The sequence below is a fragment of the Choloepus didactylus genome, chromosome 1 (genome assembly GCF_015220235.1).
Source record: "Choloepus didactylus isolate mChoDid1 chromosome 1, mChoDid1.pri, whole genome shotgun sequence".
NCBI classification, from domain to species: Eukaryota; Metazoa; Chordata; class Mammalia; order Pilosa; family Megalonychidae; genus Choloepus; species Choloepus didactylus.
In genome coordinates this window covers 156838802-156852060 of record NC_051307.1, presented here as the reverse complement: position 1 = coordinate 156852060, position 13259 = coordinate 156838802, and the positions used below count along the sequence as shown (strand labels likewise).

Below are 13259 nucleotides of genomic sequence, written 5' to 3'. Positions count from 1 at the left end.
CTGGTGGCGGGGGGAGGTCCGTGTGAAGTTCGAATTGAGAAGTCGGACAGGCAGTTGGATTTAAACCTGGGACTGGGAGGAAAGGTTTCGGCAAAAAGTGGAAATAAGCTATTTAGAACCAAGGGAACAAGTGAAATGGCTCAGGAAAAATATATACACAGAAGAGGATACAAGTCTTAACTATAGCTCCATGTATAGAGAGGGACATGAACATCTTCTAAGCGTGAACAAATTATTTGGAAGATACAATCTATAAAAGGCCCAGCAACCGCATGGCTTACACCGTCTCTGCTCTCAGACTACATGTCCCAGAATGCCGCATGAACCGAGCGGGACCCGGAAGTTGTTCTCAGCCGCTTCCTACGCAGGTGGACTCGGGATAATCATGGCGACTTATAGGGCTTGCGTGCCGCTCTGGAATTGCCTAACAGTTTCCTGGGGCGCGGAACGAGTCTGTTTCCGCTCTCGAGTCCGGCTTCGGTTCGGAGGACTGCCCCAGCCGCTTCCCGGACACTGCGGAGCAGGGCCGCCATGCCGCCAGCTCGGTTCTGAGGCCGGTAAGTGACCTACCTGACGTCTCTGGGACGCTCTTTTCCGAGACCTAGAGCTCATTCTGACTGGAGAGAATCCTCCGGCTCTTCATGCACGGCGTCCTAGACCCTGCCGACTCCCTTCTGCACTTGCAGGATCTGTTTTCGACAGTGTTTTTTCATTCATTCATTAAAATCCGCCAATAGCGCCTGAGCTCGGATCCTTGCACCGCGCTAGGCTAGCGGACTTGGCAAACTAAGATTGAAACGGGCTTTTCCCTGAGGGAGATCATGGCCCAGTGGGAAAGTGGCAGTGCAGTGTGACCTCGACTTTGATAGGGAGATGCATATAGGGGGGACACCCAACCTAGCTTGGAAGGTCAGGGAAGGCTCCTGGAAAATACGATCAAAACTATCTTGGTTAACCATGGAACCAGTTTGCAAGAAGCATTCCAAGCAGAGGGAACAATATAGGCAAAGGTTTAGAAGTGAGACTGAACACAGGTAGTTTGAGAACCCATTTTGGAGTTAGAGTTGATAAGACTTGGTGATGGGTTTAGATTTGGGTTTAAAGGAGAAATCAAGGTTGCTTCTCAAGTTTCTGACTTGAGCAGTTGAGTGGAGGGTAGTCCCATTTATGCCAAAATGGTGAAGATTAATTATAGGCACAGTTTTTTTTATTTTTAATTTAATTTAATTTTTTATTTTTCAGGGAAGGGAGCAGGAGATGGAGATGAGGTGGAAAGAGGGAAAGGGAGGCAGAATGAAATACTCCATTTTGAACACGTCAAATTAAGATTGAAGTGGGGATTTCTGGTTTGTGGTTAGATATAAATTGAGAAATATCTGAGTGAAGATGGTAACTGAAACTGGGGATATGGGTGAGTTTGTCTGAGGAGAGGGTGTAGTGCTGAGCACCTACTGTGTGCTGGGAATTTGAGGCACCCTGGGTGCTAGAGATGAGCATAAGACAGGGTTCTAGCCTTCAGGGAGCACGCTGTTTAGTGGGGGGCACAAAGAAGTAAACAAACCACTTTAGCTTTTTTCTAAGTGACATTGGGAGCCATTGGTGTGTTTTAATCTTGGAATTTTGATCTTGATTAAAATTTTGGAAAGAATGCTTTGGTTGCTCTCGGGTGAGTGGTCTATACTGGGGACAGAATGGAGGCAGGGAGACTGCATAGGAAGTTGAGGCTGAAGTTGGCCTTGATTAGGGTGATGACAGTGGGAAATGGAGAATTTAAGAGATTTATGTGTATAACAGGCAGTATGTTCTGTGTCTGTGTCCTTCTTTGAGAAATGGGGGATAATCATAGTGTTTATCTCATGAGGTTGTTGTGAGGATTAAATGTGTAAATTGTATAAAATACTTAGCTCAGTGAGTACTGGAACATAATAAATATCTAATAAATATTAGCGGTTACCATTACTGTTCTCTTTACTACTAATATTGAGTAGATGTGGAGGATAAGGGAGATGTCAGGGATGACTGAGAGGTTTCTGGTCTGCATGACCTACTGGATGCTGCTGAGATAGAACAGTAGAAAAATCAGGTTTGAGAGAAGAGAAAGTTGATGAATTGTGATTTGATAATATGGTCGTTCATATAGATGGGGCAACTGGATGGAAGATGTTTCTGGCTGGTGATTCAGGTTTTAGAGGCTCCAGCAGACAGAGATAACAAAGTCATAGGAGGTTAGGAGATCATCCAGCAAGAATGTGGGGAGGTGATAAAGGACGTAGTTTAGAATCCTGAGGGCTACCAACAGATGAAGAGGTGACTGGGAAGAAATGGCTTTTTCTTCTTTTTTCCAGTGGGAGAGGAAATCGAGCTGAGGCAGGTGAGGTGTAGGTGAGCTGCATGAGACAGAGCAGGGATATAGGTTTCCTCTTCTATGTAAGGTTCTTCCATGATACTACATGGCATCTTCAGAATCACATCCAGTGATCCAGCCTCCCTTTTCTACCTGCAACCCTTCACTCTGGAATTTCCTTCCCATTTTTCTCTGCCCTGTTCAGGCTCCTAGGAAGCCTTTTCTGACCCTGTCGTGCCCTTCCCTGCTCTCAGGCTATCTTTAGTTCCTTCCTCTGTAATCACACAAGCCCCTGGGCTTCCCTTCTATGTAGCACTTATGCACCATGATAGATGGGAAATGATCTAGGGTCTAGAATCAGACAAACTTTGGTTTAAATCCTGGCTCTATCATTTGATATCTAGTTATTGCAGGGTAGACTTCAGCATCCTTATTTATAAAATTGGAATATTAATAACTATTTTGTGGGTTGTTGTAAGCATTCCTGAAAAATATATGTAATGCCTGGCATATAGAAGACATTGAAAATGGTAGCAACCATTATTATCATTACATTAATTAATTTTTTCCCTGTTGCTTCTGGCACTAGACTTTGAGTGTCTCATCACAGTGACTATTCAGTAAATTTTAAATGAAAGAATGAATGAATGAGTGAATCTCATAGTTATTAGCATTAAGCATTGCTGCGATTGACTTTTTGCCAATTGTCTTTAACAATAACTTACTTTTCTGTTTAGAGGTTTTGTTGGCTTGTCAATTTTGTCACCCTCTTATTTACTAAAATCCATTTTAGCAGAGTCTGGTAGCTCAGAAATGAAGAAACCTACATTTATGGATGAGGAAGTCCAAAGCATACTCATCAAGATGACAGGTTTGAATTTGCAGAAGGTTTTTAAACCAGTTTTGCAAGAACTGAAGCCACCAACCTATAAGTTAATGACCCAGGCACAGTTGGAAGAGGTACGTAAATGCAGCCATATTGGTAGATTACCTTTCTTTAAGGGGTATTTCCAGAGGCTCCTGTAGATGCTCAAGATGCTCCTCAACGGGTACTTGTGAGGAGACGTTCCAGGCATGGAACTGAGAAAAGAAATTTGAGAGCAGGCAGGGAAAGAGGAGCAGGGAGCATGGCCAGAATTAGGCAAGCTGGGGCACATAGGTCAGGTCTGGGTGTCCAAGCAGAGCCTCCTCTCTGCTCCCAAACCAGCCTGGCCATCCCTCCTTTTTCCTGCCTGCTCCAGCTTCTTACCTGGAGAAAAAGTGCTATGTGATGCTTTGGGGCTAAAGGTTTGGTGAGATCATGAGGTCCTGCTAAATAGCGCCCAACTCGAAGTATTAGTGTTCTGTAGCCATGGTTACTGCATGCTTTTTGGTAAACACTTTGATGTGTGAATGTTTGAAGCATTATTGCTCTCATATTCTAATTCAAGAGTAACTCATAGTCACAGCAAATATTCGAATATCTAGTAGTGTATCACACACATGAAGTGTGAAAGTCCCCTTTTCACTCACCAGAGGTAACCACTGTTAACCATATATCATGAATTAATGTAATTAGAGCATGGGCCCTGATGTTGAGCTGGCTGGGTTCAAATCCCAGTGCTGCCACTACCTAGCAATTTACTTAACATCTGTGTGCTTCTATTTTCTCTTTCATAAAATGGAAATAATACCACCACCACCTAGGTTACAGGGTAGTAGCAGGCATTAAACAAGCCAAATACATTCAGAGTATTTGGAACAATACCTGGCACATAGTAAGTGCTTAGTAAATGCAGTCCTTTATTCTGTTTCAAGTAGGTGTTGTAGCCTGGCTCTGTCTCAGGTGCATTCATTGCTTTTCTGTTGATAGTTGGGCCTGCAGCTGGGGTCTCAGCCATACCACAGAGGCAAAGGCCAGGGGCCAGGAATCCAAGTCTGGCTTTTTACTCACTGTTTCTTGGCTGTAGCTTCTCTTTGCAGCCTGTAAGACTTTTTGTTACTATCTGCTTTTATGAGATGATCTTTTTGGCTCTGTAACCTTGCGGCTTTCCTTAAGAAATATTTTATTTCATTAGGCTACAAGACAGGCAGTTGAGGCAGCTAAAGTAAAATTAAAAATGCCACCAGTTCTGGAAGAGCGAGTGCCAATAAATGACATATTGGCTGAAGATAAGATTTTGGAAGGAACAGAAACAGTCAAATACGTATTTACTGATATATCATATAGCATCCCACACCGGGTGAGTATGCCTAACAGCAAAATGATATATGTTGTTGTTGTTTTTTTTTAATCTATGTTTGAAATGCCATGTGAAGATGGGCCCAAGGGACAAGGCTAACATCAAGTGACATGGCTGTCTTTGGTGTTTCCAAACCAAGATTCAAGAAGATACAGCATAAGGAGGAAGAGAAATGCAGAGCAACCCCACATTATCATTTACCATTTCTGTACAGATCATAGACACAGTATGTTCCAAACTGAGACAGAACAAGGGCTTTACAGATAGACATGCATACACACATGCACACCCCCAAAGCACAAATGGAATAGAATCTTCAAGGCAATGGGAGAAGGAGGATTCTTCCTAAGTTAGACTGACTTCCTTAGCTGAAGCTTTTTGAGAAGACGGAGTGTTTCTTTCGTATAAATTCAGTGATGGTGCCCAGAATCCCTAGCCTTCCCAAAGGACTTTTACTTCCAAAATTTACAGAAACAGTGGCCGATGTTTCCCAAATAATTGTCATAGAGTAATGCCATCTTCTGTTGTAGTTTTTATTCCTTGGCTCCTCTTCCCTTGATTGCCAGTTCCAAAAGAATACTCTGGCACTTTTAAAATATGTTATCAGTTTTCTATTTCAGCCTTTGCAAGAAGAGTCAAAAGAATACCACATAATGCTGGGTTGGGAGAAGGATCACCCCTTATTAATCTTTATCATATGGGCATGTCCATGTCTGTTCACCTGCCACCTGCATTCATGACATAATGAATTCATTTTAATTAGAACTTATGTTTTGGGGTGCTTTAATATTTGTTTATGGTGTGGTGAAGGCTGGTTGTGTTAACATTTTATAACCTGAAATGGAGAAAGGAATGTGGAATTCAGGTTTCTCAAATTATCAAAAATCCTCTTGACTACAGTTGTATTTTGGTATCTGCTATTTTTTTTTTTCTTTTCAAGTTACAGTGCTTGATGAAAGTTTTAATTATATCATCCTCAAGATACACCCAGAGACTCTTAAACTTCTGAAAAGTTGAGAGTCAGTACCATCTGATTATTTAAATATTAATCAGATGTGTATCAAGTATCTTTTATGTGCAAGACACTGTAAGTCACTCTGGGTGTTGCAAAGAATTATAACCCACAGTGCCTGCCCCTTTCCAGTTACATAACAGTATCTAAGAGATGTCAGGAATTTAGCACATGGTAAGTTGCCAATTGAGTGGTCCAAACAATGGGCAGAATGCAGAGGAAGCCATTCCCATAGCCTGGGATTTGACAGTGGAAGAGTGAAGAGATAAGAGGCAGAAGGGTGAGTCAGTCTCTCTGACACATTTATGTCGCCATGAGAAATCATAGAGGTGAAGAGTTAGGCCTCTACTTCCTTGGGTTTGTTCCTTTTTTCCCAAGGACTTTAAATGTAGACCATAAAGTAGTAAAACCTGTTTAGGTGAGACTTTGGGATGGGGAAATGAAATGATTCAAAAAAGTCTTATAGCACTTCTTTCCTCTGACATGGATTTAGATAAATGTAAAATCAACTTTTTTTAGTTGACCCATTGTATTTATTGAACACACTTTAGCATCATTAGTATTTTACTTTCATTTTAGGTTTCTGATTGTCAGACATGTAGCAAGTGATTAATGAAGGAAGTATCAAACCTTGCCAAGTCATTAAGGTTTTAATTATCATTGAAGGCATCTAAGTGTGATTGCATTTTACATTTCCAAGTTGCATTTTATGTTGATTGCAAATTATTCTTATAATGGTGCTTATTGGGGCACTGGAACTAAAATTAAGTGCTCACCCACTCATCCTTGATTATGTTTTCTATTTAAGGAGCGTTTTATTGTCGTCAGAGAACCAAGTGGCACGCTACGCAAAGCCTCTTGGGAAGAACGGGACCGGATGATACAAGTTTATTTCCCGAAGGAAGGTCGTAGAATTTTGACACCAGTAATTTTCAAGGAAGAAAATCTTAGAGTAAGGTGACTTTGGTTTCATGTACTAGAGTTAGTGGTGGTGATTTCTTTTTTTGCATCAGTTGACTCTGGTGCTGCTTGGCATTTTGCCTTGATAAGCACAGATAAACATTTCTAGTGAGGAACCTAACTGGGTTATATACTATGTAATTGGCTTAGCTGGAATTTGAATCAAGGTGTGACAGTTACAAAGCCCATGTTGTTTCCGTATACCTCTTGATGGGCACAAATATGGTATGTATGTGTATTGTCGGCCCTGTCGTGTTGCAGGACAGGTGTTGAATGTTCATGTTCTTCTCATCTAATTCCAAACCTGCTATGTGGTTTTAGGCCATGTATGGCCAGGACCGGTATGCGGATGTCCTCAATCTCTGTGTTGCCCAGTTTGAGCCAGATTCCACTGAGTATATCAAGGTGAGTATGTTTTATAGTTTTTAAAGCATGGTCTTAAGTATGGTTATGAATCTGATTTTTATATCTAGCACAATGAGCGTGATACATAAGAAGAGAAGGGAAATAACTCAACACCTACGTACTGAGTACCTGATGTGTACCAGATACATCTTTTATCCTCATGATAATCTTTAAGTTAAGAATCAGAGAATTTAATCTTACAGAATTAAGTAGCTTGCTGAAAGTTGCACAGCTAGTAACTGGTAGGATTGGGACCCAAGCTTGATGGCAAAACCCATTCTCTTTTCATTTTACCATATAGGAACATTTTTTACTAAAATTTGCCAGAATACAATGTGTATGTGTTACAACTCAACTTGATTAGTAATCATTTAATACCTTCTACATTTAAGGTATTGTATCCTGTTTAAGGCGATGATGTGAAGATGAGTAGGATAGGGTGTACTGGATAAACTGTGTAAAACCTAGCCATCCAGACATAATTGTGGGGAAAGGTGCTAAATAGTATTCAGATAATTATCCCCTTTGGACTTCAAGTGTTAGGTGCTAAGAGAAGGTTACAAAGTGCTTCAGGAAAGGCTTCATAGATTCCTTGGTGGGGTTCTAGGACAGGGAATTGGGGAAGATGGAGTTGGGTGAGGAGAGATGTTTTAGGCGGGAAATCAAGTATGTTTGAGAAATGGCCAGTCGCCCTGCTTGTTTATACATGCAACATATATGTTCAGATTAAGCTGGAATGGAGGATGAGGCCACATCTACGTGACCTCAGATATTAGGCTGAGGAATCTGGACTTAATTCAGCAGAGAATAATGCTCTGGTCAGAGTTCTCCTTTAAAAAGATCAGTCTGGTGCTTAATAGTGCTTGGCGGCTGTAAAGTAATCAATAGGGTTATAAATGTTTGGCATAACTTGCCCCACAGTGGGGAAAGTATAGATTTGCTCTCATTTAGGAAAACTCTTCTTTCTTAATAGGATCTTTCTTCCCACCTAAGGTGGGTTGTGCATGATTAGCTAAATCATAGCTATTGGTTAATGATAGTGGAGGTGGTTGTAAGTACATCAGGTTTTACTTATACTTTCTTGGGCAGCACTGATGCTAAGTAGTGTATAGTAAGTAATGCTGCTTACTTTTTTTATTTTCATGTATCTGAAGAGTTGCATTTTATTTTGAAAGGTTCATCACCAGACCTATGAAGATATAGACAAATGTGGAAAATATGATCTTCTGCGTTCAACAAGACACTTTGGTGGAATGGCTTGGTATTTTGTAAATAAGAAAAAGATTGATGGTCTGCTGATTGACCAGATTCAGAGAGATTTGTAAGTATCATCTTAGTAAGTAAAGGAATAATTCTTATTGCCATTAACTGTAACTCTGTATCTAAGCTATGTTGTTTTTCCAATGATAGAGTATTGTCTGGTAATAAACTGAAGCTGTTACTTACCTGAGTGTATGTGTAGGTTTGCTGCTTCTGGCATAACCCAATTTTCTCAGTCTTTGCTTTTGAGTTGCATGAACAGGCCTAGATTCCTTGAAAGAGTTAAGTGACTTTGGATCCATACTGTACACCCCAGACATTGACTTATCCCTGGGATATCCGATGCTCCTGTGTGTCAGGGAATTTGCCAAATACTCAGAGGGAAATAAACAGGAAATGTAAGGAAGTGGAAATAAGTTTTGCAGGGTGATTGTTTTTTTGGTTTTACTGTTCCTAGGGCTTGTTTAAATAAAAGTCATTTAGTTTATAAACATACTTTTGCTTTTGGTATCTCTTGTTTTTGCAAGATTTTTTAATGCATCGAAAGAATCAGTTTTTTTTTTTTTTCTTTTCAAATTAGCTTAAAACTAAGAATGTATGTTGTATTTTAGCATGCAAGCTGGAGTGCTCCCAGGCTCCTAGCAGAAATAATACAAGTACTTTATAACTTGTTATAAAACTGAAGAGAAATTTTTGAGCTTTTTATTGGAGGGGTTGGGAAGGTCAAAATGACAAGAAACTAGCATGGCTATAAGAAAGTCAACTTTGCAAAAAAAACTCTAGACTCAAAAGTCTGAAATAGGAGATGGTTTAGTGATTCTATTACCTTCACAGAGTTAGGAAAATAAAGGTTTTTTGACTTACAGAGTATATTCTAGTAATCTGAATCATACATACCAAGGTAAGCATTTGGAACTAGAGGGTTCCACAGGCATTGTCTAAGAAGTACAACCCAGATTTAGAAATGGAGCGTTATTTCTCATAGAAACAGCATTCTAATGGTAGATGATTTCAGGCCAGGCTACTTCCCCAGCATGTGACAGTGTAACTCAACTTAGAGGACAGAAATACACCTTTATCTCTTATAAGCAGGGGCTGGTGGTCATGGGGATGCTCAGAAGTGACTTGCCTTTCAGTGCATTAATCAGCAGTGACATCTTCTGCAAACAAATTTTCTGCTTGTAGAATTTGCCAAATGTAATTATTCCAATTATAAAAATTATATAAATGTTAAAAATTAAAGGCAACACAAATGTATCTTTTGAAATTAAATTTCTTTATCAAGGTATACTAGCCCATGGTATGATAGTATTATTCATTATCACATGTAAGGATTATACCTGAAATGGTTCATTTGCATAATGGAGGGAGCTTTAGTAACTTACCTTTTACTACTCTACATATGTAAAAAAAACCTTGCTGTGGTAATACTGAACAGGACAGTGAACTTGCTGCAACTCCCAGGCTTGACAGTAGGGCGTGTATTTCCTCACTGTTTGGAACTTGGCAATGCTCAGTTCAATTGGTTCTAAATCATAATCTTTTTCAGATCTTGAAAATATAAAATGACTTTGCTTTTCATTTCAAATATGGATGTGGTTGAAGCTACCTTGTATTGAGACACAAGCATTAAACTTCAGCATAAACCATGATTCTAATATATAGAAACCCAGTTAAGCCCTTTACAGAGCCAAATGCCTAAGCTTTAAAGGAAATTACTTTTAACTTTTTATTTGGGGAGGTATTTTGTTGCCATGCTTATTGGACTTTGTTAGGTTGTAACAAGTACAACAAATTTGTAGTGAACATTTTAGGATTTTTTCCCCCTTGGAAAGCTTCTTATATGAGCAGCTCTGAGTCCATATCAGTTCTCCTAGGATATGGCCTTTCAGGTAGATGGGCCTTGGGAAAAAGCAGAGCATTTCTCTAAGGCAACCGTGGCTTGAGGAATTCTTTACCTACTTCCACTACCACCCAACTCTTTATCCCCCAGCCCAGGTAATGTGAAAGCAGGGAAGGTCAAAGAGTGATTTAGTTAGAGGAACACTGAATTAGGGTGTGTTCACTCTCCCATCCCAGAGCCAGAAGTCAAGTAAACATCCACAGCAGAGCCTCAAAAGCATGAGTATTTCAGAACAGTTATTTTTACATAGCCCCCAGCTTTTAGGTGCAAATGGTAGGAAGGTATTTACTGTGTGAGAAGATGGTGTGATAGTTTGACATGAGGAAAGCTAGGAAGTTTTAACAGTCATAAAAATTGTTCATAAGTTTCTAAAAAGTTAAGTACAGACCAGAAGAACTGAATTCTTTTCCTAGCTTTATCATAAGTAATTGTGTGACACTAAATTTAGACAAATTGCTGAAGTGGAACCTGAGTTTCCTTCTGTCTGATGTGCATAATTTCATATTTGCTTCACTAGGATGCTAGTTTTTGACTAATGGGTTCCTATGGATAGTTAGATGGCCTACTTTGGAGCCTAGGAGGCCTCTTGTAAGGGCAACTGAGGCATTTATTCACTAATTCAGACACTCACTGAAAATTCATTAGCGGATGTCACTGCTCATGCACCTAAAGGCGGGTCACTTTGAGCATCCCTATGTCCATGAACCTCCTGCTCTTGTGGGGTGAAGGTATAATTCTGCCCTCTTGAGTTGGATTACCCTATTACATCTGGGGAAGTTGAGCTGGTGTGAAATCACCTACTATTTAGAGTGCTGTTTCTAGGAGAAAATGATGCCATTTCCAAAAAGAATATAGCCACATTTGGAATGTAGTCACTTTGATCAACTAGGTGCCACCTGCAGTGATTCCTGTGCTACCTGACTCACAGAGTTGGGAGATCTAAATTAGCCAAGTTTCTTGAAGATGCTTTTGAAAATACAAAGCAGAAGGCTTTTACAATTTTTGAATTATCTGGCCTGAGGAAAGTTTGAAAAGTAATTTACAGTTTCAGGCTGCACACACTTGTATAGGACTGCGAAGCAAATGAAAATAATCCCTTGATAACAGTGAGCCCTTTCATTCTCAGAGTCGATGATGCCACCAGCTTGGTCCAGCTCTATCACATGATCCATCCGGATGGCCAATCAGCTCAAGAGGCCAAAGAACAGGCTGTGGAGGGATTAAACTTAATTAAGGTAAAGAATTTTCTCCCACTGGCTGTTTTATGTTGGTAATGGAGTTGGGAAGAATTCAGAAGTAGGTCATATTTAATGGTAACTGAACAAAATTCGTGAATATGGGAACTTTGTGGTCTTGAAAACATCAGTGTGATTTGTGCCCCCGTATTTCTTCAGACCAGACAACAGAAACAGACGGGGTAGGTGTAGGGGAGAAGTGCAGCATCGAAGGTCTGGTAGTGCTGGTACACTGGAGTGCAGAGGTGCCAGGAGTGGGGGCAGCAGCCTGCTCATTCTCTGGCGCAGCATCTGAGATGGTGAAGTCACTAGCAGGAAAGGGAGGAGGACTAAGCAGCACATGTCCCAAGGGCAGCTTCCTGTCCTTGGGTTTAAAGCCCGGCTCAGAAGTGATCATATTCCCATGGGAGAAATGGACAAATGTGAGGGAGGAGAGTATGGTGCTTATATGTTTCCAAGCCTTAGCTGCGTTATCATTTTGAAACTGCCTACCTCTCAAAAACATAGGCTTAGATTTTTCTGTAAATGTTGAGAGCTAAGGTGATTTTTTTTTCAGAGAGGGAGGGGAGGAGAGTTTATTGTATAATTTCATCTCCTAATGTTCAGAACAGGTATAGTTTGGTGGAACTGGCTTCTCTCCGCATAATATTTTTGCCTACTGCAAGAGCAGCGCTAAAGTTTACTAACGATAAAAATGACCGTTGATAAAATCCTAGAAGTAGTAGAAACTACAGACTAAGTCTGGTTTTCTGTGATAAGCCAGATAAAGCAAAATGCTTTTGGAAAAAAATATTCTTTAAAGTGAAAAATTAGTTTGCTATTTCCAAATTTCTTTTGAATCTAATGGTTTCCATTTTGATCTAACAGGTGCAATGTCAGGTTTTCTTAATTTTTTTCTGAAAACAGGCTAAACGAGATGATGGCCATACTTCTGGTGCTTAGAATTAGTATTGCTTGTACTGAGTTGGATACTGTTTTTCTGTCCATATAGTATGTTTATTGTTTATAAGGAAGAAAAATTATTGTGAAACTTGGAAATCTTTTAAATGGGACTTTTCGTTGCTACTAAAGAAATGTTAGTGAGGTCTCAAAACTGAAAATGCTATAAATAGTATATGTTCTAGTGCTTTAAACTTTTTTTTTTTTTTAATTTAAACAGGTCTTTGCAAAGACAGAGGCACAGAAGGGACCGTATATAGAATTAACATTGCAGGCTTATCAAGAAGCATTCATTAGTCATTCTGCAGCTTCCTGAAAGGAAAGTAAAATTTCGCTTTATAATTCAAGATTTCTCTTTGTGAATATTGAACTGAATATTTTTAAATGTCAACATTAAAAGGTACTGAGATATAGTCTCTGTAAGGTTTTTTAAGTTCCAGATAGTGGCTATATCAATCACAAAGAAAAACCTGTTGTTACCTTACTTTCCTAAGCTACAAGTGGATAATTGAAGATATTTCAGTGTCTAGTTATGAATCTCTCTAATCATGTTAGATGAATTCATAGTTAAAAAAAAAAGTACTACACCTTCTGAGTTAACAAATAAGCCAGTAGGTAATTTAGACAGAGCCCCAGTTAATGAGGTCCTAATAGCTGGAGTTTCACACTGTGACTCCAGAAACAGGTAGCTATTAGACAAGATCAGGGGAGGCAGTAAGAACCCATGCCACCCAAGCTGTATAGGCTGAGGGAAAAGACGCAATGAGATTAAGAAAAAGTGCTTCGAGAATTACGGCATGAATTTTGAGTTCTAAGAAAAATGTGAGTGATAATATATGAAAAGACAAATTTAGCTTTATAAAGAAAAAGAGGATGTGGGTTTGACCCCTAGATGAGGTGCAGTATTTTTCTGGCTTAGTCTAGTCTTCTAAAACTAGAAGCCTGTTTCCATTATTCAGAAAGCACACAGTGAAGCATC

The 13259-nt window shown here is 39.8% G+C and overlaps 1 protein-coding gene across 2 annotated transcripts; it reads left to right on the top strand.

Annotated features, from left to right (window-relative positions):
• Positions 1-379: 379 nt before the first annotated feature.
• MRPS22 (mitochondrial ribosomal protein S22) lies at positions 380-12693 on the top strand. 2 transcript variants are annotated; one of them, XM_037843918.1, is made up of 8 exons: positions 380-557; positions 3141-3304; positions 4402-4566; positions 6387-6530; positions 6860-6943; positions 8119-8264; positions 11233-11341; positions 12501-12693. In XM_037843918.1, the coding sequence occupies exons 1-8, from the start codon at positions 386-388 to the stop codon at positions 12594-12596; spliced, it is 1080 nt and encodes a 359-aa protein (XP_037699846.1). In that variant the 5' UTR covers positions 380-385; the 3' UTR covers positions 12597-12693. The 2 variants fall into 2 exon arrangements, with proteins under 2 accessions (XP_037699846.1, XP_037699838.1); XM_037843910.1 differs by having other exon boundaries at positions 3138-3304.
• Positions 12694-13259: the final 566 nt, after the last annotated feature.